A 23,886-nucleotide genomic window follows, 5' to 3' on the forward strand; every position below is an offset into this window, starting at 1 on the left:
CGCTGACCAAAGTGGGAAGACAACAAGTTAGGAATGGTGGATGCCTCTTCACTGGTGTGGATGCTTGAAGGAGCCCACTAAGCCGTAGAGATGGTCTCAAAGCCCCAGGCTGGTATGAAGAGCTGTGCTCTGTTCACCACTGTGCTCTGACTCAGGAGGGCAGCCTGGCTTTTCACCTTTCTCCACCTTCCCCAGCACAACAGTCATCAATGTCTGTGTGGCTAGCTTCCACCTAAGGTCTCCCAGGTCTTGCATATTTAAAACAACTGGAAGTTTACCTTCCTCTGTAATTTTCTGGAAGAGTTTGAGTAGGATAGGTGTTAGCTCTTCTCGAAATTTTTGGTAGAATTCAGCTGTGAACCCATCTGGACCTTGGCTTTTGTTTGCTGGAAGATTTCTGATTACAGTTTCAATTTCTGTGCTTGTGATGCATCTGTTAAGATTTTCTATTTCTTCCTGGTTCAGTTTTGGAAAGTTGTACTTTTCTAAGAATTTGTCCATTTCTTCCACGTTGTCCATTTTATCGGCATATAATTGCTGATAGTAGTCTCTTATGATCCCTTGTATTTCTGTGTTGTCTGTTGTGATCTCTCCATTTTCATTTCTAATTTTATTGATTTGATTTTTCTCCCTTTGTTTCTTGATGAGTCTGGCTAATGGTTTGTCAATTTTATTTATCCTTTCTAAGAACAAGCTTTTGGCTTTGTTGATTTTTGCTGTGGTCTCTTTTGTTTATTTTGCATTTATTTCTTCCCTAATTCTTAAGATTTCTTTCCTTCTACTAACCCTGGGGTTCTTCATTTCTTCCTTTTCTAGTTGCTTTAGGTGTAGAGTTAGGTTATTTATTTGACTTTTTTCTTGTTTCTTGAGGTGTGCCTGTATTGCTATGAACTTTCCCCTTAGCACTGCTTTTACAGTGTCCCACAGGTTTTGGGTTGTTGTGTTTTCATTTTCATTCACTTCTATGCATATTTTGATTTCTTCTTTTATTTCTTCTGTGATTTGTTGGTTTTTCAGCAGCGTGTTGTTCAGCCTCCATATGTTGGAATTTTTAATAGTTTTTCTCCTGTAATTGAGATCTAATCTTACCGTATTGTGGTCAGAAAAGATGCTTGGAATGATTTCAATTTTTTTGAATTTACTGAGGCTAGATTTATGGCTCAGGATGTTATCTATCCTGGAGAAGTTTCCATGTGCACTTGAGAAAAAGGTGAAATTCATTGTTTTAGGGTGAAATGTCCTATAGATATCAATTAGGTCTAACTGGTCTATTGTATCATTTAAAGTTTGTGTTTCCTTGTTAATTTTCTGTTCAGTTGATCTATCCATAGGTGTGAGTGGGGCATTAAAGTCTCCCACTATTATTGTGTTATTGTTAATCTCCCCTTTCATACTTCTTAGCATTTGTCTTACATATTGTGGTGCTCTTATGTTGGGTGCATATATATTTATAACTGTTATATCTTCTTCTTGGATTGATCCTTTGATCATTATGTAGTGTCCTTCTTTGCCTCTTTTCACAGCCTTTGTTTTAAAGTCTATTTTATCTGATATGAGTATTGCTACTCCTGCTTTCTTTTTGTCTCTATTTGCATGGAATATCTTTTTCCAGCCCTTCACTTTCAGTCTGTATGTGTCCCCTGTTAGGTGGGTCTCTTGAGAGGCCACCATCACCTTAATACCAAAACCTGACAAAGATGCTACAAAAAAAGAAAACTACAGACCAATATCACTGATGAACATAGATGCAAAAATCCTCAACAAAATTCTAGCATTCAGAATCCAACAACACATTAAAAAGATCATACACCATGACCAAGTGGGCTTTATCCCAGGGATGCAAGGATTCTTCAATATCCACAAATCAATCAATGTAATACACCACATTAACAAACTGAAAAATAAAAGCCATATGATTATCTCAATAGGTGCAGAGAAAGCCTTTGACAAAATTCAACATCCATTTATGATAAAAACTCTCCAGAAAGCAGAAATAGAAGGAACATACCTCAACATAATAAAAGCTATATATGACAAACCCACAGCAAACATTATCCTCAATGGTGAAAAATTGAAAGCATTTCCCCTAAAGTCAGGAACAAGACAAAGGTGACCACTTTCACCACTACTATTCAACATAGTTTTGGAAGTTTTGGCCACAGCAATCAGAGCAGAACAAGAAATAAAAGGAATCCAAATTGGAAAAGAAGAAGTAAAACTCTCACTGTTTGCAGATGACATGATCCTCTACATAGAAAACCCTGAAGACTCCACCAGAAAATTACTAGACCTAACCAATGAATATAGTAAAGTTGCAGGATATAAAATCAACACACAGAAATCCCTTGCATTCCTATATGCTAATAATGAGAAAACAGAAAGAGAAATTAGGGTAAAAATTCCATTCACCATTGCAATGAAAAGAATAAAATACTTAGGAATAATTCTACCTAAAGAAACTAGAGATCTATATATAGAAAACTATAAAACACTGGTGAAAGAAATCAAAGAGGACACTAATAGATGGAGAAATATACCATGTTCATGGATCAGAAGAATCAATATAGTGAAAATGAGTATACTACCCAAAGCAATCTATAGATTCAATGCAATCACTATCAAGCTACCAATGGTATTTTTCATAGACCTGGAACAAATAATTTCACAATTTGTATGGAAATACAAAAAACCTTGAATAGCCAAAGCAATCTTGAAAAAGAAGAATGGAACTGGAGGAATCAACCTGCCTGACTTCAGGCTCTACTACAAAGCCACAGTCATCAAGACAGTATAGTACTGGCACAAAGACAGAAATATAGGTCAATGGAACAAAATAGAAAGCCCAGAGATGAATCCATGCACCTATCAACACCTTATCTTTGACAAAGGAGGCAAGAATATACAATGGAGAAAAGACAATCTCTTTAACAAGTGGTGCTGGGAAAACTGGTCAACCACTTGTAAAAGAATGAATATAGAACAGTTTCTAACACCATACACAAAAATAAACTCAAAATGGATTAAAGATCTAAACATAAGACCAGAAACTATAAAACTCCTAGAGGAGAACATAGGCAAAACACTCTCCGACATAAATCACAGCCAGATCCTCTATGACCGACCTCCCAGAATATTGGAAATAAAAGCAAAAATTAAAAAATGGGGCCTAATTAAAATTAAAAGCTTCTGCACAACAAAGGAAACTCTAAGCAAGGTGAAAAGACAGCCTTCTGAATGGGAGAAAATAATAGCAAATGAAGAAACTGACAAAGAACTAATCTCAAAAATATATAAGCAACTCCTATAGCTCAACTCCAGAAAAATAAACGACCCAATCAAAAAATGGGCCAAAGAACTAAACAGACATTTCTCCAAAGAAGACATACAGATGGCTAACAAACACATGAAAAGATGCTCAACACCACTCATTATCAGAGAAATGCAAATCAAAACCACAATGAGGTACCATTTCACGCCAGTCAGAATGGCTGCTATCCAAAAGTCTACAAGCAATAAATGCTGGAGAGGGTGTGGAAAAAAGGGAACCCTCTTACACTGTTGGTGGGAATGCAAACTAGTACAGCCACTATGGAGAACAGTGTGGAGATTTCTTAAAAAACTGGAAATAGAACTACCTTATGACCCAGCAATCCCACTGCCGGGCATACACACCAAGGAAACCAGGATGGAAAGACACACGTGCACCCCAGTGTTCATCACAGCACTGTTTATAATAGCCAGGACATGGAAGCAACCTAGATGTCCATCAGCAGATGAATGGATAAGAAAGCTGTGGTACATATACACAATGAAGTATTACTCAGCCATTAAAAAGAATACATTTGAATCAGTTCTAATGAGGTAGATGAAACTGGAGCCTATTATACAGAGTGAAGTAAGCCAGAAAGAAAAACACCAATACAGTATACTAACGCATATATATGGAATTTAGAAAGATGGTAATGATAACCCTGTATGCAAGACAGCAAAAGAGACACAGATGTATACAACAGTCTTTTAGACTCTGTGGGAGAGGGTGAGGGTGGGATGATTTGGGAGAATGGCATTGAAACATGTATAATATCATATATGAAACGAATCGCCAGTCCAGGTTTGATGCATGATACAGGATGCTTGGGGCTGGTGCACTGGGATGACCCAGAGGGATGGTACGGGGAGGGAGGTGGGAGGGGGGTTCAGGATGGGGAACACGTGTATATCATGGCAAATTCATGTTGATGTATGGCAAAACCAATATAATATTGTAAAGTTAAAAAAAATAATAAAACAACTGGAGTTACAAGACCAGGATAGGAAGAAGGTGGGAACCCTAGAAAAGGACCAGGAAGAAGAGTTAGTCACTTGCCGAATGCGCCCATCCTCAGGGCTCCCTCTAGAGGTGTCTTCAACCTGTGAACCTCCCTTGACTTTTCCTAGATTTTCGGCGCCATTTGCAAAGCCCTCTGTGCTGGCCCTAGCCCCACAATCCTCCTGTTTCCTGTAAGCTCTGTGAGGGCAGGGGCCTGTCTGTCTTGCTTACTATTGTTGCCCATGCCTAGTGCAGGACCTGGCACAAAGTAGTTCACTTCAGTCGTGTCTGACTCTTTGTGATCCCATGGACTGCAGCATGCCAGGCTTCTCTGTCCATCCCCAACTCCCAGAGCTTGCTCAAACTCACGTCCACCAAGTCGGTGATGCCATCCAACCATCTCATCCTCTAGCACAATGTTGGCACCCAGTAAATATTTGCTAGGGTTATTCTGAAACCTTTGTGCTAAGTTGCTTCTTTGTGACCCTACAGACTGTAGCCCACCAGACTCCTCTCTCTATGGGATTCTCCAGGCAAGAATACTAGAGTGGGTTGCCATTTCCTCCTCCAGGGGAATCTTCCCTAGGCAAGAATCGAACCCATGTTTCATGTCTCCTGAATTGGCAGGCAGATTCTTTACCACTAGTGCTACCTTGCTGATTGTGACATTAGAATTGGAAAAGAGCCTCAGCCCTCATCAACATCAACAATCTTATTATAATGAGAAAGCAGAGACCCAGGAAAATGAAGGGCTCTGCTCCAAGTTCTAAAGAGACTGAGGAAAGGTCAAGTGTAAGACTTCTCACTCCAAGTTCAACACGTTGCCCCATCATCCTACCCCTCCAGGTCACTCAGATCTGTTGGCCTCGGCTGGGGCAGCTTAGCTAGACATGTCTGGATCAAGCCGCCATCATAAAGAGAACTTACAGGAACCTTCATCTGTCACTTACATCCTTCCCCCTGCTGCCAGGCAGAGTGGCAGGTGGGGCTGCTGTTCTGAGATCCCCTTGGGAAAGCTGCAAACCCAGGCAGAGCCCTGGAGCTCCAGAGACTTCGGTGGCACCCTGTCTCCATGGGAATGGCCAGGGGCACCCTGCCTCCTCTCTTTGTCTTCCCTACGGTTTAGCCTTTGACCCCTGGCATGAGAAATGTATACCGATGCTTCTTCCTTGTCAGATTTGAGCTAAGGTCAAGGAGCAAGAGAGTGATTCAGCAATTAGCTGTATCATATTTTGATTTGAGAAAGCCCATTATTGGCAGCTGGCTAAATTGAACTCACCCAGATAGGATGGGAAGGAGTGTCTGTGTGTGTGGACTAAGGCAGAAAAGGGTGGGTGAGAAAAGTCAGGGGTTCCATCTCCAACTCATTCCACAGCCCCAGAACCTTCGGATTGTAATTTTAATGAAACTTTCAGTACACAGATCACCATTCTTTCCCTGCCCCTGTAGAGGTTCCTGACTCAGTTCTTGGTCGGGAGTGGTCCAGGAAACATCATCTTTCCCATGGGGTCTCTTAGTGGGAGATTTCCAAGGACTCAGGCCTAAACTGTTCCCATCAAGGGTTTACTCTTAGCCCTTTCTCTGACACAGAAGGTCAAAGCCAGGTACCCTTTCCAGACTTTTCCCCAGCAGGATGGAGAAGAGAGGAAAATGGCCACGGGCAATCTAGGCCACGGTGCCCAGGAGATGTCCGGCATGGGTCTCGAACCAGGGAGCGAAAGAAGGGAAAGGCCGGGTCCGGTCTAGAACGAAGCTCAGAAGAAGAGCGCGGGTGCGGTCACGTCGGTGGGCGTGGGCCAGGCTGGGCTCGAGAGGTCAGATCCGGAGGCCGGGTGGGCGGCTCCTGCATGGATGCGCTGGTGTCGCACCAGGTGGGTCTTTCGGCTGAAGCTCTTGCCGCACTGCGGGCAGGGGAAGGGGCGGGAGCCGGTGTGCACCGCCTGGTGGCGGACCAGGTTGGTCTTGGAACTGAAGCTGCGGGCGCACACGGCGCAGGCGTGGGGCCGACTGCCCGTGTGCACCGCCTCGTGGCGACCCAGGTGCGACTTGCGGCTGAAGCGGCGGCCGCACTGCGCGCAGGCGAAAGGCCTGGCGCCGCTGTGGGCTCTGGAGTGGGCCACCAGGTTGGGCCGCGAGCCGAAGCAGCGACCACACTGCGCGCAGGCGAAGGGCCGCTCGCCTGTGTGCACCCGCCGATGTCGCGCCAGGTGCTGCCCGTGGGCGAAGCTGCGCCCGCACTCGGGGCAGAGGAAGGACCGCTCGCTGGCCGGAATGCCCGGGAGCGCCGGAGTGCCTCGGGGCGCGAAGGCCAAGGGCCCTGGGGCCGCGGGGTCCACAGGGGCGCCCAGCGCGCACTCGTCGCACCCGAAAGGGCGCTCCTCGCCGCTGTGCAGGCGCTGGTGCGTGGCGAGGTTCTTCTTCCAGCCGAAGCTCAGGCCGCAGTGGGAGCAGGAGAAAGGCTTGGGTCCGGGAGAGGAAGCGGTGGGGGACGGGGTAGGGGACGTGGGCGAGGCCGGCGCGTCGGGAGAAGGCGGGGTGCGGCCGGCGGCCGCGTGCACCCTCTGGTGCCGCACCAAGTGCTGCTTGTGCGTGAAACTTCGGGCGCACTGCGCGCACTGGTAGGGCCTCTCGCCCGTGTGGATGCGCTGGTGGCGGATCAGGTGCGTCTTTTTGCGAAAGCGCTTCTCGCACTCGGGGCAGGGGAAGGGCCGCTCGCCGGTGTGCGTCTTCTGGTGCGAGCCCAGGTGGATCTTCTGGCTGAAGCGCTTGCCGCATTCGGCACACGGGTAGGGCCGCTCGCCCGTGTGCGTGCGCAGGTGGCGGGTCAGGTGTGCCTTCTTGCTGAAGCGCTTGTCGCACTCGGAGCAGGGGAAGGGCCGCTCGCCGCGGTGGCTGCGTTGGTGCAGCAGCAGGTGTGCTTGCTGCGTGAAGCTGCGGCCGCAGTCGGGGCAGGCGCACGGGCCCTCGCCGCGGTGCAGCCGCTGGTGTAGCCGCAGGGTCAGCTGGTCCCGGAACCGGCGCTCGCACTCTCCGCAACCATAGGGCTTCTCCGAGGCGGTCGGGACCCAGCCAGTCAGCGCGAGCCCACCCAGTGTTCCTGGGGCCCCTGGCTCCAGCTTATACGCGGCGGGCAGAGACCCCAGGTCAGACGGGGGAAACGGGCTGGGGCGTAATGCCAGATGCTCGGGCCATTCCGCCTCCTCGTGGGCCTCCCGATCCTCCTCCTCCTCTACCTTCACCTTCCGAATCATCCACTCGTCCCCTGAAAGGGCAAAACAAGGCGAGTCTGTTAAACCCCACGTTTGTGGCTCAGCTGGTAAAGAATGCGCCTGCCCGCAATGTAGGACACCTGGGTTCAATCCCTGGGTTGTGGAAGATACCCTGGAGAAGGGAAAGGCTACCTACTCTAGTATTCTAGCCTGGAGAATTCCACTGACTGTATAGTCCATGGGGGTCGCAAAGAATGGACTGGCTGACTTTCACCTGATCCTTTTGTTTGCCAATAGAACCACCACTCCCTGAAGTCCCTAAGCCTAGCTCCTGCTCCTTCCACTGGAAAGTTCCTGGGAATGTCCATATCGGAGGATCACCCTAAGTCCTCCTCCCGGGCTCTCCAAGCCAGGGGGGTGCCTTCTCCTTGGCTTGCCTGCCTCCTTAGGAGACCCTGCCTCTATGGTGGGCACCCCTTACCCTCACTCAGGGTTCAGTCTTCAGCTTTCACTCTGAGGGCTCAGAGGCCCATGGGAAGGGGGGGCACCCCCATCTTGCTGTCCAGCCCACTCCTTTCTGGAGCCACAGTCTCCCATCTGCAGGCGAGCAACTCCCCTTTGTGCCCAGTGAATCGACTGCAGCTCAGCAGGCTTATCAGTAAACACCCCACCTTCCTGGACCTACTCCGCCGCCCTCAGCAGAAGGTGTACAGCCTCCTCCTGTGGGCTGGCCTCGACACTCACCCTGTTTCTGTGTTACTCGCTCAGTTGTGTCCGACTCTTTGCAACCCCGGAGGCTGTACAGTCCGCCAGGCCCCTCTGTCCGTGGGATTCTCCAGACAAGAATACTGGACTGGGTTGCCATTCCCTTCTCCAGGGGGTCTTCCAACTCCTTGCCAGTGACCAGAGGCCTTTGCATCCCTTCCTGTGGTTTCTCAAAGGCTGCCCCCACCTGCTCCTACTCCCTTCACTGCTAGGGCCAGGTGGGAAATCCCGGTTTAAGAAGACGATTGAGCTTATAGGATGTGGGGAACCAGTGGATGGTGGCAGCCTCTGGAGACGCAGGGAGGGCCCTCTGGGGGAAGCAGGTTGGATACAGGCTCCCCTGGCGCTCCGTCCTTCCTGAGCACCGAGATGAGCCAGCCAAGAGGAAGGAGTTCAGGACCCAGACTGGGAGGGTCCATTTGGGTTTTTCTCTGCCACTAAGAAGCAGTGTGACCATGGTTGAGTCACTTAATCTCTTTGAATTGAGTTTTCTTTGAGTTGAGATTGTTAGCTTGCTTAGGCGTAAGCAATGGACCGGTTCATGGTGCCTAAATGGGGTGCCATGTCATAATCTCCTGGGGAACTTTTTAAGTGCCATCTAGGGAACCCAGGCCTATGAATCTGTTCCCTTTCTTTCAAGCTCCCAAAGTGACTCTTGTTTGAGAGCCTTGGAACCAGCTGATGGGACTTCCTTCCTGTCTGGCTCTAAAAGTCTGTAATAGCCTGGGGCTTAAACTATCACAGTTAGATTTCCTTCCAGTTTCTTTTACCGATCCATCCTTTTCAAACAGCTCTTTATCATACTGCGCTATCACTTTCATTTTCTTTGGGCAACTTTGCTACCAAAGACCCATCAATAGCTCCCCATTATTTAGAGTATAAAGTCTGCTCTAGCTGCATCTGAGACTCACCCCAACCCAGTCCAACTCTCTTAATATTCCCAGGCATAAACCCCTCACTTCAGGCAAGCCAGTCTCCTATAACCCCAGTTATTAATATGTCAACTTGCCTACTTCTAAGTCAGCCAAGGATGCCTTCCCATCCTCCAGCCTCATCCGAATTGAAGTCTACACCTCTCTCAATATGGTGCAAACCAACAAAAGCTCTGACAAATTCAATGTGTGAGGGTCTCATATAAACACGGTTGACTCTTCTACACTTCCTTGTGACATGGCTTTGTCGTTATTTGTTCTTTTCATTCTTTCTTCTAGCTCATATTGGTGTCAGATTTCAGTCTCTGGAGGGCAGACAGCTTGAGGATTGCCACCATGTACTTAGAGCCAACTGGAGATGAGGCACTGTGTGTACACTCTCACAAACCTTCACCCAAACTCCTGAGCAGAAGTTACCCTTCTTCCTTGTGAACAAACTGAGGCTCCTGTAGCCTATCCAAGATCAGCTATAAAAACGTGGAGCAGGATTTGAACCCAGGACCATGTCACTCTACAGCCCTCTCTTTCTGCTCCACCTGAAACAGCCTAGCCTGAGTGGGCACCAAATAAGCCCTTGTGGAATAGGTGACATCACTCAGGCAAGAGGTGATAAGGCTGGTGGTGGTGGAAGGAAGTGATGGGTAGGGTTGTGGAGAGAGAACCAACTGTTTGATCACCATGGATGTGGGGGAGATGCATCAAATACAACCGTTCTTCTGAGCACCAAGGTCAGTGGAGACTTGGGGGAGGGAGCAGGTCTGGGGACAATGAAAAGGTTGATTGACATCAACACCACGTGTCTTCGTGGGAATCGGTGATTCAAGCTGTCAACAGGTGTGAACATGGACTCGGGGGAGAGAGAATAGGAAAGTAAGACTTCCGGAAGACGTGGAAGTGAGAGTGTATTTCTCTTTGGTGACTAGCCTCTCTGATTCCTGTTGTCTGTGGATGCAGAATTCCTGCTGGGTGCTGAAGCTCTACAGCAGAAAGGTGGCAGGGCCTGATTCATCTTGGGTTGGAAGGCCCTGGAGTGGCTTTCTTTTTACACGATGCCCGCACACCCCTGTTCCCTCCGCCTGGCCCCCTGGTGGGATGGACTGCTGGGAAGACTCACCTGGGCAGGAGCCTGTGGGCTCAGGCTTGCGTGGTGCACACACCTGGCCTCCTCTGCAGGGAGCTTCAGCTTGTTTCGTGGGGGCACCTTTCTCCGGTCTGGGGGCTTCGCGCCCTGGCAGAGAACAGGCTACCTCAAGGATGCTGCAGACACCAGAGATGGAGAGAGGTCCCACCTGGTGCCAGGAGGCAGGGGCTTCTGAAACTCTGGCCCCAGCCCCACACACAGGAATGGTCCCATATCAAACCTGCAGGGGCTGAATTCCCAGCTGCCCCAGGCCGTGCTGGTTGCAAGAGCCACAAGTGTGGCGGGCTTCTGAAATGTGTGTGTAAGAGAGTGGAAGCAAGAATGGTCCCTGTCTTGAGGCTTCCAAGAGGCCCTAGGAGGAGAGATGGGGAACTTCCTAGCTACCAGATGGGCCTCAGTTTCCAGGCAAATCACTGGAGAAGATGGGGATGTCAGAAGGCCAGGTCCACGCCTGCTTTAGGCTTCTTCTCCCTGTATCTGCTTAGCCACCTCTTTCAATCTTACTTTTCTGATGAGGCCAACTCTCACCCCTCTATTCAATCCTCCCGCCTGCCCCGCAAAGCCTCTTCCAACCCTGGTTATAAGTGCATTTATTCCTACATTTGTTGTCTGCTAGTCCTCTGCAATGGCACGCCACTCCAGTACTCTTGCCTGGAAAATCCCATTGATGGAGGAGCCTGGTAGGCTGCGGTCCATGGGGTCTCGAAGAGTCGGACACGACTGAGCGACTTCACTTTCACTTTTCAGTTTCATGCATTGGAGAAGGAAATGGCAACCCACTCCAGTGTTCTTGCCTGGAGAATCCCAGGGACAGGGGAACCTGGTGGGCTGCCATCTATGGGGTCGCACAGAGTTGGACACAACTGAAGCAACTTAGCAGCAGCAGCAGTAGCAGTCCTCTGCCCTCACTAGGATTAAGCTCCTAGAAGGCAGGGATCTCTTGTCTCCTTGGTCACTGAGGTATCTCTAGTATCTAGAATAGCGTGGGACACTTTGTAGGTGCTCAATAAATATTTGACGAACAAAGGAAGGAAGACTCCATCCTGAGCCAGCTTCCGTGGTCCCCACTTACCTGAGCATGTACCCAGCACTCTGTCTTCCCGGGGAGGAGACATCCGCTCCTGGGCATCGTGGGACTGTTCCCCAGGCTCACTTTGAGGGGTCATCTCTGGCTGTCCCACAGAGAGTCCTGTTACAAGCAAAAGGATGGGTGCAAGTCAAGCATGTCATACAGAAGAGGTGATCCAAGACGGTGGCTTTTCCCCTTCCCAGCCTAAAAGAGTTTTCCCTGGGGGTTAAGGAAAGTGAGGTCTCTAACCCTCACAGACAAGGGACAACCAGCTTCCCCAGCAGCCTGACCAAATATCAACCTTAGTAGCTGCTTTACATCAAATCAAGGACAGAGATGAATAGATTTAGAGAGAGAATAGATTTAACTATCCTGGTGTTCTGTTAGTACTAGCACAACCTCCAGCATGGACCAGGCAGGCATTCTTTGTGATGAAACCAGAAAGGATGCTGCCCTAAAGCCCCCCAGAGCCCGTATCCGGGTCGCAGCCTCCTGGGGATGCTCTCCGGTCTGAATTAGGGAAGCAGCAGGCCTGGTAAGTTTTTTATACAGTTCATGAGGTTCTCATGGCGAGTATACTGGGGTGGTTTGCCATTCCCTCCTCCAGTGGATCATGTTTTGTCAGAACTCTCCATTATGACCCACCCGTCTTGGGTGGCCCTGCAGGGCATGGCTAATAGCTTCATTGTGTTATGCAAGCCCCTTTGCCACGACAAGGCAGTGATCCGTGAAGGGCCATCTCTGATGCAATGGACATGAACTTGGGCAAACTTCCGGGAGATGGTGAGGGACAGGGAGGCCTGGTATGCTGCAGTTCATGGGGTCGCAAAGAGTCAGATCCGACTGGGCGACTGAACAACAACAGGCATGGTATGCCCTTGAAGCCTCCTACTCCGTTGCCCCCCACCCAAGCTCCTCCAGTTCTGCCGGCTCACCCAGGGAGCTGAGGGCCTCCAAGGTCTCTCTCATGGCAACCCAGGGTGACTCCTCCTGGGGATCCGGCCACCGACCCTAAGGAGAATATACATCCTTGTTCAGATTCTCCTCTGCAGCTTCCACCTGGGCCCTGGCTCTGCCCAACCTCTTCCCATCAGCTAGCCCCAGAGGCTCCGAAGGGGATGTCCTCAGGGACGGTGAGGGAGTTGAGGGACTGTGGATTTCAGAAAGCAGACGCCTTTGAAGGTGAGGAGAAGCGCTGAAGCCATTTCTAAAAGCTAAGCTCGGGGTCAGCTCTGGAAATCAGCTTTTCACCCCCACCTGCAGGTCACTGGGGTCCAGCACCAGCCCATCAGCGCTCCCCACCACCACCCCCTCCTCCCCAGGGCCCTTGCCTGGGGGTGTCGGGAATCAACTGACTCTCTGGGGAGAGGGTGGAGTGTGGGAGACCTGCGGTGGGGAGCAGGGAACTTCGTCTCCTTGGCCCTCCAGCTGTCGTCGCAGGAGCTGGTGAAACAGGAGCCAGCCTGGGGTGGGGGTGGGGGGCGGGCCGGAGGTATCACTGCTTGGGGCCACGAGTTGGGGAGGCCCTTGGAGGAGGGTCCTCCCCGGAGGCAGGAAAGAGCTCTTGACAGCATTACCCCAGAACCCGACCTCAAGACCATCGTCCCTCCCCCGCGGGGCTTTCCGAGGCCCGGACACCCGACCCTCAAAGCCCCCACGGCGGCTCCGGCTCCTGCGGCTCCCCTGCCCATCCCCCAGCAGACTCTCCTCCCCACCTCCACCCCACCCCCGACAGCCTCCCTGGCAGCGGTCCCTGCACCCCTCCCCTCTCCCTCGCCCTCCGCCTTCCGCTCTCTCTCCCCAAGGGAGCTGGCTGGCTCCCCAGCTCCGCCCCGGCCCCGCCCCTGCCCTCAGCCCGCCGGCTCCACCCCTCCCGGCCCGGCTCGGGTCTGCGCTCCGCTGCCACCGCCCCCCTGACCCTCCGCCGGGGCAGCCTCCGCGGCGGCGCTCCCCTCCCCCTCCCCGGGGCCGGGGCCGCCTCCCCCGCCGCTCCGGGCTCTCCCTGCCTGTCCCCCGCCTCCTCACCCCTCCCGATCGCACACTCCCTCCCTTCCTTCCCCCTCCTCTTTTCCTTCCTCCCCTCCCCGGCCCTCTCCTCCCCCACCCCGGCTTCCCTTCCTTCTCCTCTCCTCTCTTCACCTCGGTTCCCTCCCCCTCCGAGGCCCCGTCTCCCTTCCCCCTCCTCCTCCCCGGCAGCCTCTCGATTCTCTTCCCTCCGGAGCCCCACTCCCCAGAACGGACCCCACCCCCTCCCCGTCCGCTCCCCGAGCCCCCCCCTTCTCTAGCCGCCCCCCACCCAAACCTCGGGGTCTGCGGCTGGGCCGCTCACTCTGGCCCCTGTGCCCGGCCCTGCGCCCCCCTCCCCGGCCCGGCCTCCCAGCCCACCTCCGCGTCCCCTCCCCTCCCGCTCGGTGGCCCCCTACCCCATTTTTTTGCTCCCCGCCGACTTCTCAAGTTCCCCCCCACCCCAGTACAGGGATCCCTCCCACCTCCCCGCCCCCGTGTGGCCCCGCGCCCCGGCCCTCGCTCCTGCCGCTCCGGGCTCCCTGGCTCACCTGTCAGCGCCCTTCTCGCGCCCCTCCCGAACACCGGGTCCCCGCGCCTCCCCTTCCTTGCCTTCCCCCGGGCCCCCTCCCCTGAGCCTTCCCTCTCCTCTCCTCGAGGGCCTCCCACCCGTCCCCCACTCTGGACCCCCACGCGGCCCCTGGTCCCCTGCGCCAGCCCAGCCCTCCGGGTCGGTCTCTCCGCTCTCCCCGGAACCCTGACCCCCCGACCCCAGCCAGGCCCTCCTCCTCCCCCGTCTCAACACCCAGCTCTCCCCCGGCCCCCTCCTCTCCTGTGCCTTCGGGGCCCCCCTTTCCCAGCCGCCCCCCCACCCCGAGCTCTCGGCGCCCGCACCCCGGGGGCTGTCACCTGCACGGCGCGGGCGGCGGCTGTGGGTGCGGCGGGAACCGGCCCCGACGCGGCCCCGACCCGGGCGCCCGGTTCTCCTGCTCCCCCTCGCGGGCTCTGCAGCTCGGGTGCGGACGGCCCCAGAGACTTGACAGACTGACAGCCCCGAAACTTCGCGGGGAGGGGGAGAGGAGAAGCGCCGAGGGAGAGGGAGCAGGGGAGCGGCGGGGGGCGGGGGATGAGGGGAGAGGGGAGGCGGGTCAGGGACCGGGTGCCCTGTGGGAGGAGGGGGTGCCGAGCGGCGTCCCGGCGGGCAGGTGACGGTCTGGACCAGCGACGGCCCGCGGTCGGTGCCGGAAAGTGGGAATGTAGGAGCGGGGAGGGAAAGGGAAGGGAAGGGAAGGGAAGGGAAGGGAAGGGAAGGGAAGGGAAGGGAAGGGAAGGGAAGGGGTGGGGGAGAGGGATGGGGGAGGGGAGGAGGGAGGGGAGGACGGGCACTCGGGCGGCGAGGGAGGGCGCTGGCAGGCGTGGAGGGAGGAGCCCGGGGAAGGTGGCGCGTGGGGCGTCGGGGGGTGGGGTGGGGGAGGAGGTGAGGAGTTGCGGGGAGAGGAGGGGGCCTGCTCGGGGGAGGGGAGCCAGAGTCTGGGCTGCGGTCTTTGGGTCTTTGAATCGCGAGGTCCCGCCAGGAGTGTGTGTGCGTTCGCTGCGTTCCGGCGGCCTTGGGGATCGAGTCCCCCGACTGTCGGTCGGTGGGGTCGGTCTGGGAGACTCCGGCCCTGTCCCGCTCTCCAGCGGTTCCCGCTCGGACCCACCCCAATTCGTACCCGCTCCCCCCACCCCCACCCCACAGTCCTTTGGGGCCGCGAGGTGAGCCCGAAGGAGACCAGGCACCGGCCCCGGTGCCTGCGAAGAACTTGACCTTCAGAGTGGAAATGGGGGTCAGGGCTTCCAACTAGGTCACCTGGGACAAGGCAGGGCTGGTCGGGGGGAGGAGGTTCAGGGGTGTGGCCGGAGTCGTGCGTTGTGAAGGCCTGAAGAAGCCAGGGCATCATCCAGGGGAGCCCCTGCCTCCCCCCGGGGTGGGGTGGGGTTAGTCCCCTGGGCGTGATGGGCCGGAGCCTCCTGGCCGGCTGGAGGGATGCCCTCAACCCTCAGAGGTCCCTGCCCTGGGCTGTGATGTTTCTGTGCAGCCTTGCCACTGGGACACCCCAGTCCCTGAAAGCTACCCATATCCCATCCTTCTCCATCTAAACTGTGGGCTGGTTCTTCCAGGCCTCCCTCCCTAACCTCCTTCTCCAGTCTCCTCAGGTTCCCTAAAGCACCGCATGGGGAGGGAGGTTGGCTCTTGGAGCAAAGAGCAGGCTTCCCTGACTGTCCCCACCCCATCACCCGGAGGGGATCCTAGGGGACAGAAAGGCATGGTGAGCTGCAGGGCCACACCAATGTTTCTTGATGTCTAGGATGAGGGAGACAGGGACAGGGGGTACCTGGAGGAGTGCAGGGTTCCTCGAGGTCAGCTGTGAAGGGCCCTTCTACCTTCCCTTCTGCTTCAGCCAGCAGGGCCGGGCCTGCTCTCTAGACTGCAGGATGGCCCTGGGAACAGAGCACACGGCTGTGTGCCTGTGGGGGGCCAGAGCACCCACGAGTGTCCTTGTAACACCTGCAGCGGAGTGTGAGCTCGTGAGGTGCAGAGGGGTGTGTCCAGGTAGGCGTGTGTCCAGGTAGGCGTGTGTGAGAGCTGGGGACAGCTGGGTGTCCAGGGCCTGACCTGGGACCTTTCCAGAGACCCCATCCAGGAGCTCCTGGAGAGATTCACTGTATTCCCTCTTGGCCCAGAAGAATGCCTGGCACAGCTCTGGTTCCTGGCAGCCACCTCCTCCTCCCACCACCACACAAACATATCCCCACAGGTGAAGTGACTGTGTGGGATGTTTAGAGTCAGGCACATCAGGCCTGGGGGCTGGAAGGTTATGGAATACCAAGCCCAAGCCACTTTCTGGCCTGGGTGTCCTGGGAGCTGGTAACCGGTAACCAGGATGTAACCAGGATCCCCCTGGGGACTGGTAACCAGGATGTAACCAGGATTCCCCTGGAGAGAGAGCTGCTGCTGGCTTCTAACCGGATGCTCCGATTATTCCAGATTATTCCATCCGGTTGCCTGGCCCCCAGGGCTGGGAGAGCTGTCTCCAGGGCCCCTCTACCTCCTGCCGTCCCCCCTTCCTACCCCAAGCACTCTTCTTTGAGGCTGGCTGTCACTGCCCTGCCTGAGCTTCCTGGTTCTGGATCCCATGAATCCTAGGGGACCAGGGTGGACCCAGCCGGCCACACGTCATCACCTTCAGTAAGAAGTCAGACCGCACAGAGGGACCCCTGGCCCCAAACAATCCAACCACCCTGGAAACCCTGTTCCTTCTGCTCACCGACCCTCATTTCTGGAGTGCCTGGTTTGTGGGGTTGAGGGGGGCAGAAGATACAGAAAAGGGACAGGGGAGAGGCTCACATACTCTGGACTTGAGGGCTGGAAGGTCGTGGCCTTATGATTCAACCCTGGTATGGGGTCATGGCTCCCCTTGAGAATCTAATAGAAGTTATGGAACTGTCATCAGAAAAGCATGCACACACATAATTTCAAAGTATTCATGGAGCCCCTGTCCCACACCCCATGATTTCCTGGAGGCCCTGAGGTTTTTACTAGTAAGGAAACTGAGGCCCAGAAAGAGTGTGGTTTGTCCATGTCCACAGTAGTTGGTGGTAGGGCCTGAGAGTGTGGGCTGTCAGAGGTCCAGAGTATCTGGCTGTGGCCCCTCATTACACACACACACATACCAGGAAGGGCACTCTTTCCAGGGAGTGTGGGTTACCAGAGGCCCAGAGTGTCACACACACACACACACACACACACACACACCCCAGGAAGGGCACTCTTTCCAGGGAGTGTGGGTTATCAGAGGCCCAGAGTGTCAGACACACACACACACACACACACACGCACACCCCCCAGGAAGGGCACTGTTTCCAAGGAGAGTTGGCATTGGAGGGGACCGTGCCATGTGTAGGCAGGTCCAATCTGTTTCTGGGCAGCTGGTGCTCTGGGGCACAGGGCTGAGATAAAGCCTGCCCAGCCTCTCAGGCCTCGCCCTCACTGCCTCAGGCTGCCTTGGACCCTCGAGGCCAGGCTGCAGCAACCGCCACCGTGTGGGGGCCAGGGAGTCCTGGCCTGGCCTCTCTGCATCCCTGCCACAGCACGGCCTCTGCAGAGCCTCAAAGCTCCCCGACAGGTGACCGGGGGTCACCATGCTGCTCCCTGCCCTCCTCTTTGGGGCAGCATGGGCACTGGCTAATGGGTAAGGAGCCCACCTTGGGGCCTTCTCCTCCTGCCCTGAGATTAGGACCTTCTGGGGTGGCCAGACTCCCTCCACATCCCCCTCAGCCAGCTTAAGTCAGCCTCCTCTTCGGTAAACTCTCCCGGGGAGTGGGGTTGCTGGACAGGGCCTCCCGGGCAGAGGGGAACGGTGGCCGCAGCTGTTGGTCCCCGTCCGTGGGCAGGCGGTGGTGCGAGCGGACAGAGACCGTCCTGGTGGAAGAGGAAGTCACCCCCCGTCAGGAGGACCTGGTGCCCTGTGCCAGCCTCCAGCATTACCAGCGCCGGGGCTGGCGGCTGGACCTGACCTGGAGTGGCCATGCGGGGCTCTGTGCCGTCTACAAGTGAGCAACGAGGAGCCCGCTGGGCTGGCGAGAGCAGTGGGGTGACCTCCTGAGAGCGGGGGAGGACTTGGGGGTGGCCTGGAGATGCAGGCGTTTGGCAAGCAGGTCCGGGGTGGACTCAAGGGGGGCTGAGTGGGGGAACGGGGTGATGGATGAGTGGGCACATCCGTGGGCAGCACCAGGCAGGGTCAAGATGCCTGCTGCCTCTGTCTGCCCCTCAGTCTGCCTTCCTGAGATCATTCTCACTTTGGAAATTGACACCAAGAATGGAAAATTACACAATAAAGCCTCTTAGAGAGCAGGTGACCAGAGGCGATGTCCCAGGCCATTCCCAGGGATGGGGCTGAACGCTGCCATCTTGTTCCCTCCCCTTGCTCCATGGACCCAGACCCCCAGAGACCCGGCCTGCTGCCTGGAACCGGACAGTGAGGGCCTGCTGCCCAGGCTGGGGGGGCACCCATTGCACCCTAGGTAAGTGTCCAGGATCAGCTCAGATCCGGGGTTTCCTGGAGGCAGCAGGCTGCCTGGGAAGGGAAGCCAGGTCCAGGCGGAATGTCTGGGTCCGCCCCATTCTCTCTTTCCGTCCACCGCAGCCCTTGCAGAGGTCAGCCCTGAGGGCCACTGCTTTGCCACCTGGCTGTGCAACCTAGGGGCAGGCTCAGTGAACGCCTCTGCAGGAAGCCTGGAGGAGTGCTGTGCCAGACCTTGGGGACACAGCTGGCGAGATGGCCGCTCCCAGACCTGCCACCGCTGCTCCAACCACAGACGACTGGGTGGGTCCCCAGAGTTCCAGCCTGCACGAAAGGCACAGCCCCGGCCAGCACCTCCTCCCCGACAGGCACCCCACTTAGAATTCTTGAGCTCTGGGTCCCTCTGTGGAGCCCACTGCCCTCTTTGCTCAGACAAGCCGCCTGCCACCTTTGCCACCTTTGGTCATCATTGGTAACAGTGCACTGACCACCTCTGCCCCCCTTCCCATGCTCAGAGGTCACTGTTAGTGTATCGTCCCCAGGCAGCACGCCCTCCCCAGCCATCCTGCAGCCCCTGGCGGGGGCTGTGGCCCAGCTCTGGAGCCAGCGCCAGCGTCCCTCGGCCACCTGCGCCACCTGGTCCGGCTTCCACTATCGCACCTTCGACGGACGCCACTTCCACTTCCTGGGCCGCTGCACCTACCTGCTGGCGGGCACGGCTGATGCCACCTGGGCTGTCCACCTCCAGCCCAGGGGGCATTGTCCCCAGTCTGGGCACTGTCAGCTGGTGAGGAGGGAGATGGATCCAGACACAGAGAGGAAGCTGGACACAGGAGGAGGAGGGCCACTGACTTTGACACTTCCTTGACGTGTCACCACCCCCCTCCCCCCCGCAGGCCCGGGTAATGATGGGACCAGAGGAGGTGCTGATCCGGGGTGAAAATGTCTCTGTGAACGGGCGGCTGGTACCCGAGGGGGTGTCTCAGCTTCTCCCTGGTAAGGCGGGTGGGCACCAGGAGGTGGCCCAGGGCCCCATTGGCTTCTCTGGGACAGTCTGTCCATCCACAGGGCGCGGGTCAGAGGGCAGCTGAAGTTGGGCAACTGGGTGGGCGCCCACAGCCTCCCGACACCCCCACAGCTGTTGGGAGTCAGCATTTGGAGATGAGGGAGCCCGCTGAGATGCCAGGAGGTCGTGGTCCTCATCCCCTACCCCTGCAACCCACCTCCTCACAGGGTGACCTGGGGAAAGTCCCTCTACTCACCCCTGCACCCAGGCCTCAGAGGCAGGGCTTTTGTGCTTCTAGATGGGTCAGGCTCCTCCCAGAATTCTGTCTTGCTTGGGGTCTGGGGAGTGAGGTAGGTGTGTGTGTGTGTGTGTGTGTGTGTGTGTGTGTGTGTGTGTGTGTGTGTTGTAGTTTACCTGTAGTTTATTTTCAAGAGCACATCCATAGTGTTCATGAACTTCTCAAAAGAGGTCTGTGATGGGAAACCAGTGGCTTCTGCTTTAAAAGGTATAGGGTGCAGAACTCTCTAGAATAGTGAGAAGCCCTTTTCTCCTTCCCAGGGCAGTCTGAGCCCCGGTGTGATGGTGGGAGGGGTGGGACTGTGACTCCCTGCTTCTCCTGCCCAGGGCTCAGCCTGCAGTGGCAAGGGGACTGGCTGGTGCTGTCGGGGGGCCTGGGGGTTATTGTGCGGCTGGACCGGTCCAGTTCTGTCTCCATTTCTGTGGACCGAGAGCTCCAGGGACAGACGCAAGGCCTCTGTGGGGTCTACAATGGCCGGCCTGAGGGTGAGTGGGGGTGAGGTTTGGTTGCTGCTGTGGGGAGGAAGGGGAGACAGGAGTTCCCAGACATAGCTGTTCTGCCTCAACTTCCCCCAGATGACTTCCTAGAGCCTGGCAGGGGACTGGCTGCATTAGCTGCCACCTTTGGGAATTCCTGGAGACTCCCAGACTCAGAGGTAAGACTGCAGTGCTGGGTTCCCTCGCTTTCTGCCTGCTCACCCACCTGCTCACCAGCAAGCTTTGGTTCACTAGCTAGTTATCTAACCTCCTGCCTGTGGATTCACAGTGATCCTGGTCCCCCACATCCACTTAGGCTTGCCACTCTGCTGCCCTCCACAGTCCCAGGATGTCTGGGCTGGTGGCCATGAGGCCGGGGTCTTGAACCAGCTGCCAGGGCAATGGCCATTTTCCTGATGTCCTGGTTAATATCCCTCATCCTGGCTCCTTGGCCTGGCTCTGATTGTCCCCAGCTTGGGTGTCTGGATGCAGTGGAGGCAGCTCAAGGCTGTGAGGACCCCCTGAGGGACACAGAGACGGACACGGAGGCTGGCCGTCTTCGGGCTGAAGCCCAGGATGTGTGCCACCAGCTGCTGGAAGGCCCATTCAGAGAATGCCACACCCAGGTATGGATGGGGGTGTAGGTGGCATCAGGCATTAGAGAGGTGAGGAGTGCTAGGGCGGTGTCAAACGGGGCCCCTGGTCCTGCCACCAAATTGCTTTGGGGCATGGGTCAGGGCACCCGCCCCACTTGCCTGATTTGATCTCTGGGAGATGAGACGGCCCCAATATGTTGTCTCTAATGTCCTTTGCAGTGTTCACGGTTTGATCGTAAAACAAGGGCGTTTGAGAAGCAAAAGGAGGGAGGCGCTGGATGCTGGTTGCTGAAGGGCTGTCTTGTCTTGGCAGGTCCCCCCTGCAGAGTACCACGAGGCCTGCCTCTTCGCCTACTGTGCTGGGGCCCCAGCGGGCAGTGGGCGGGCAGAGCGGCTGGAGTCCGTGTGCGCCACCCTGGCCAGCTACGCCCAGGACTGTGCGGCGCGGCGCATCGCAGTGCGCTGGAGGAAGCCCGGCTTCTGCGGTAGGGCGGCTGCCTGCCCGTCTCTGCCCAGCCTCTGGCCTCCCCTCTCTGTGGAATCGGGGGATTGACCGAGGGCCCTCGAATGGCTCCTGTTTCCCTGAGGTGGGGTTCCACCAGTGGGCTCTGGCCGGAGGCGGGGAACTCCTTGGGTATTACAGTCCAGCCCTGTACCCCGCAGAGCGCCTGTGTCCGGGGGGCCAGCTGTACTCCGACTGCGCCTCGGCCTGCCCGCCCAGCTGCTCGGCAGTAGGCGAGGGAAGCGAGCGGAGCTGCGGGGAAGAGTGCGTGAGCGGCTGCGAGTGCCCGCCGGGTCTCTTCTGGGACGGCGCCCTGTGCGTGCCTGCCGCCCGCTGCCCCTGCTACCGCCGACGCCGGCGCTACGAGCCCGGGGATGTCGTGCGCCAGCTCTGCAACCCGTGGTGGGTGCGCGGGCCTGGCGGGCCCTTTCGCGGGGGCTGAAGGGCTACCTGTAGGTCCCTTCCGACCCTTCTCTTATGCCATCTGCTCTGCAACCTGCCTCCGCTTTGGGAGAGCCCCCTTCGAAAGTGACCTGTGACCTCTTAAGTTATAATTGACCGTCCTGCTTAAAAACCTAGCGGGCGACCTCCATCAGCGGACCTCTAGTCCTAACGGGGGGGAAGGGAGTGCCGGGGGATCAAAGTGTTGGGGGTGTGGGGGTGGGAGTCTTCAGCTCGGTACCGTCCCCAACCCCAACCCCCGGCGGCGCGGACCCCGAACGCCGTCTCTCCGCCCCTGTGCCCGCAGCGTGTGCAGGGACGGCCGCTGGCTCTGCGCGCAGGCGCCGTGCGCCGCCGAGTGCGCGGTGGGCGGGGACGGGCATTACGTCACCTTCGATGGGCGGAGCTTCTCCTTCCGCGGCCGCGCCGGTTGCCGCTTCAGCCTGGTGCAGGTGTGCAGCGCGGGCGGACGGCGGGAGCGGAAGCGGGGGGTCGTGACAGAGCCCTGGGGGCCCTCGTAGGGGTGCTGATGGGGGTGAGGAAGAGCAGTGAATGTAAGGATACCGCTGAATAAACGAGACAGCCGTCCAGGGAAGATGGCAGCCGCACACCCCGGAGCCTGCCGGGTTCTCGCCGCCGCCTCAGGTTCCCGTGGGAGTCTTGCTGTCGGCGCCGCCCCGCGTCGGGGGCGCCACGCAGAACCCACCCGCACAGCCCCTTCTCACAGATGGGACGGCTGGGCTTGTTACACACGCTCCTTCCTGCAAAACGACCCCGGGGCCGGCGGGGGGTAGCAAGTAAAGAAGGGTCCGCCTTCGTCCCCAGCCCTCCTCCCCCGGTAAAGTGAGGTGACTTCCCAGGTTCCGGCCCGGCACCTTCTTACACACGTAGACACAAACAGGCCTCCTGCGACGCTCTCATACGTGTGCACCCTTAAGGGGACTCAAGAGACGTGCGCATATGTCCCCACAGGGAGGAGGGGGAGGAGGCATGTTGCCCGAACCTGTGCATGCGCGCGCACGAACAAACACACCCTTCCACATGTGCACGTGCTTACACACGCACACTTCCACGTGCGCGTGCATACACACAGTCACACACACACTTCCACATGTGCACGTGCACACACACTTCCACATGTGCACATGCGTACACACACAGTCACACATGCTAGCCCTTGGTGCGGGTTAAGCCCCTCACCTCACAGAGTGTGGCTTGCTGGCAAGTGGTCAGCATAGTTCTGTGGGAGCTGTCCCGAGTGTGGGCTATGGGCATCCAGTAAAACAGGAGAAGGCCCAGGAGGGACCCTCCCGTCCCACCCCCACCACGTTCCTCACCATCTGCCCAGGACTTTGCCAAGCGGCAGCTGCTGATTGTACTGGAGTACGGGGACTGTGACGCTGGGAGCTGCCTCCAGGCCATCTCTGTCTCCCTGGGGGACATCCTCGTCCAGCTCAGGGACTCAGGTAGCCCCAGCTCTCAGGGTCCCCGCCTTCCAGGCCTTCTGCACCCAACAGCCCTCCGGAGTGGCCTCCTTCCATCTCCCCTCTTCCCATGGACTCCGCCTCTCTCCAGCACTTTCTGTCCACACCGCCCTGTGGTTCCTGAACCCAAATTCTCCAGCTAGACTCCCACAACCAAGGTCATTGCCTCAGGTTCCCCCTCACTCTGCCATCTCTGGAAGATGCAGAAAGGCCTGTGGCGATTTTCCCAGGCATCTTCTGCCCGGCCCATCTCAGGGGAAAATACAGTTAAAGGGTTCTGAAGGAGCTGAAAGGCTTCACGGTATACCTAGTCCAGGCAGGCCCTTCCCGGCTCCTCCTGCACACTGCCTCCAAGGGCAAAAGCCAAGTGGGTGCTAAGGGTCCCATGGGGGTTGCTTGGGTGGGATGGGTGACCTCCCAGGGGTCACTTCGGTTCCCCTTGCTCAGGGTGAGTGGCCCACCGAGATGGAGTTCCCCACTTCCTACCCTGGGTCCTTCCCTTTCTTAACAGCCCCATCCCAAAATGTGCCTTCCCTCCACCTCATCGGCCTAGCCCAGCCCTTTGGGGGTGGCCCCCTCACAGACCTCCTG

General features: G+C 56.5%; 2 protein-coding genes across 10 annotated transcripts in view; one reads left to right on the top strand and one right to left on the bottom strand.

Annotated features, from left to right (window-relative positions):
* Positions 1–5,694: 5,694 nt before the first annotated feature.
* Positions 5,695–14,871, bottom strand: ZNF467 (zinc finger protein 467). 9 transcript variants are annotated; one of them, XM_069588663.2, is made up of 6 exons: positions 14,339–14,757; positions 12,812–12,888; positions 12,361–12,436; positions 11,429–11,545; positions 10,330–10,443; positions 5,695–7,571 (listed from the first exon to the last, which is right to left on the bottom strand). In XM_069588663.2, the coding sequence occupies exons 3-6, from the start codon at positions 12,392–12,394 to the stop codon at positions 6,064–6,066; spliced, it is 1,773 nt and encodes a 590-aa protein (XP_069444764.1). In that variant the 5' UTR covers positions 12,395–12,436; positions 12,812–12,888; positions 14,339–14,757; the 3' UTR covers positions 5,695–6,063. The 9 variants fall into 9 exon arrangements, with proteins under 9 accessions (XP_069444764.1, XP_069444766.1, XP_069444763.1 ...); XM_069588665.1 differs by having other exon boundaries at positions 10,330–10,472; positions 14,339–14,736; XM_069588662.1 differs by lacking the exon at positions 12,812–12,888 and having other exon boundaries at positions 14,339–14,871.
* A 51-nt stretch (positions 14,872–14,922) lies between these two features.
* LOC138439608 (SCO-spondin) overlaps positions 14,923–23,886 on the top strand; it is a 54,192-nt gene continuing 45,228 nt past the window's right edge. The window contains exons 1-13 of the mRNA XM_070292393.1: positions 14,923–16,658; positions 17,864–18,022; positions 18,411–18,493; positions 18,616–18,795; positions 19,035–19,279; positions 19,389–19,488; positions 20,123–20,281; positions 20,372–20,451; positions 20,746–20,898; positions 21,182–21,353; positions 21,532–21,772; positions 22,119–22,263; positions 23,160–23,277. Of these exons, the coding sequence (XP_070148494.1) occupies positions 16,606–16,658; positions 17,864–18,022; positions 18,411–18,493; positions 18,616–18,795; positions 19,035–19,279; positions 19,389–19,488; positions 20,123–20,281; positions 20,372–20,451; positions 20,746–20,898; positions 21,182–21,353; positions 21,532–21,772; positions 22,119–22,263; positions 23,160–23,277 (1,888 nt within the window). The 5' untranslated portion in view covers positions 14,923–16,605. The remainder of the gene's footprint in view (positions 16,659–17,863; positions 18,023–18,410; positions 18,494–18,615; positions 18,796–19,034; positions 19,280–19,388; positions 19,489–20,122; positions 20,282–20,371; positions 20,452–20,745; positions 20,899–21,181; positions 21,354–21,531; positions 21,773–22,118; positions 22,264–23,159; positions 23,278–23,886) is intronic.

The sequence above is a fragment of the Ovis canadensis genome, chromosome 4 (assembly GCF_042477335.2).
Source record: "Ovis canadensis isolate MfBH-ARS-UI-01 breed Bighorn chromosome 4, ARS-UI_OviCan_v2, whole genome shotgun sequence".
NCBI lineage: Eukaryota > Metazoa > Chordata > Mammalia > Artiodactyla > Bovidae > Ovis > Ovis canadensis.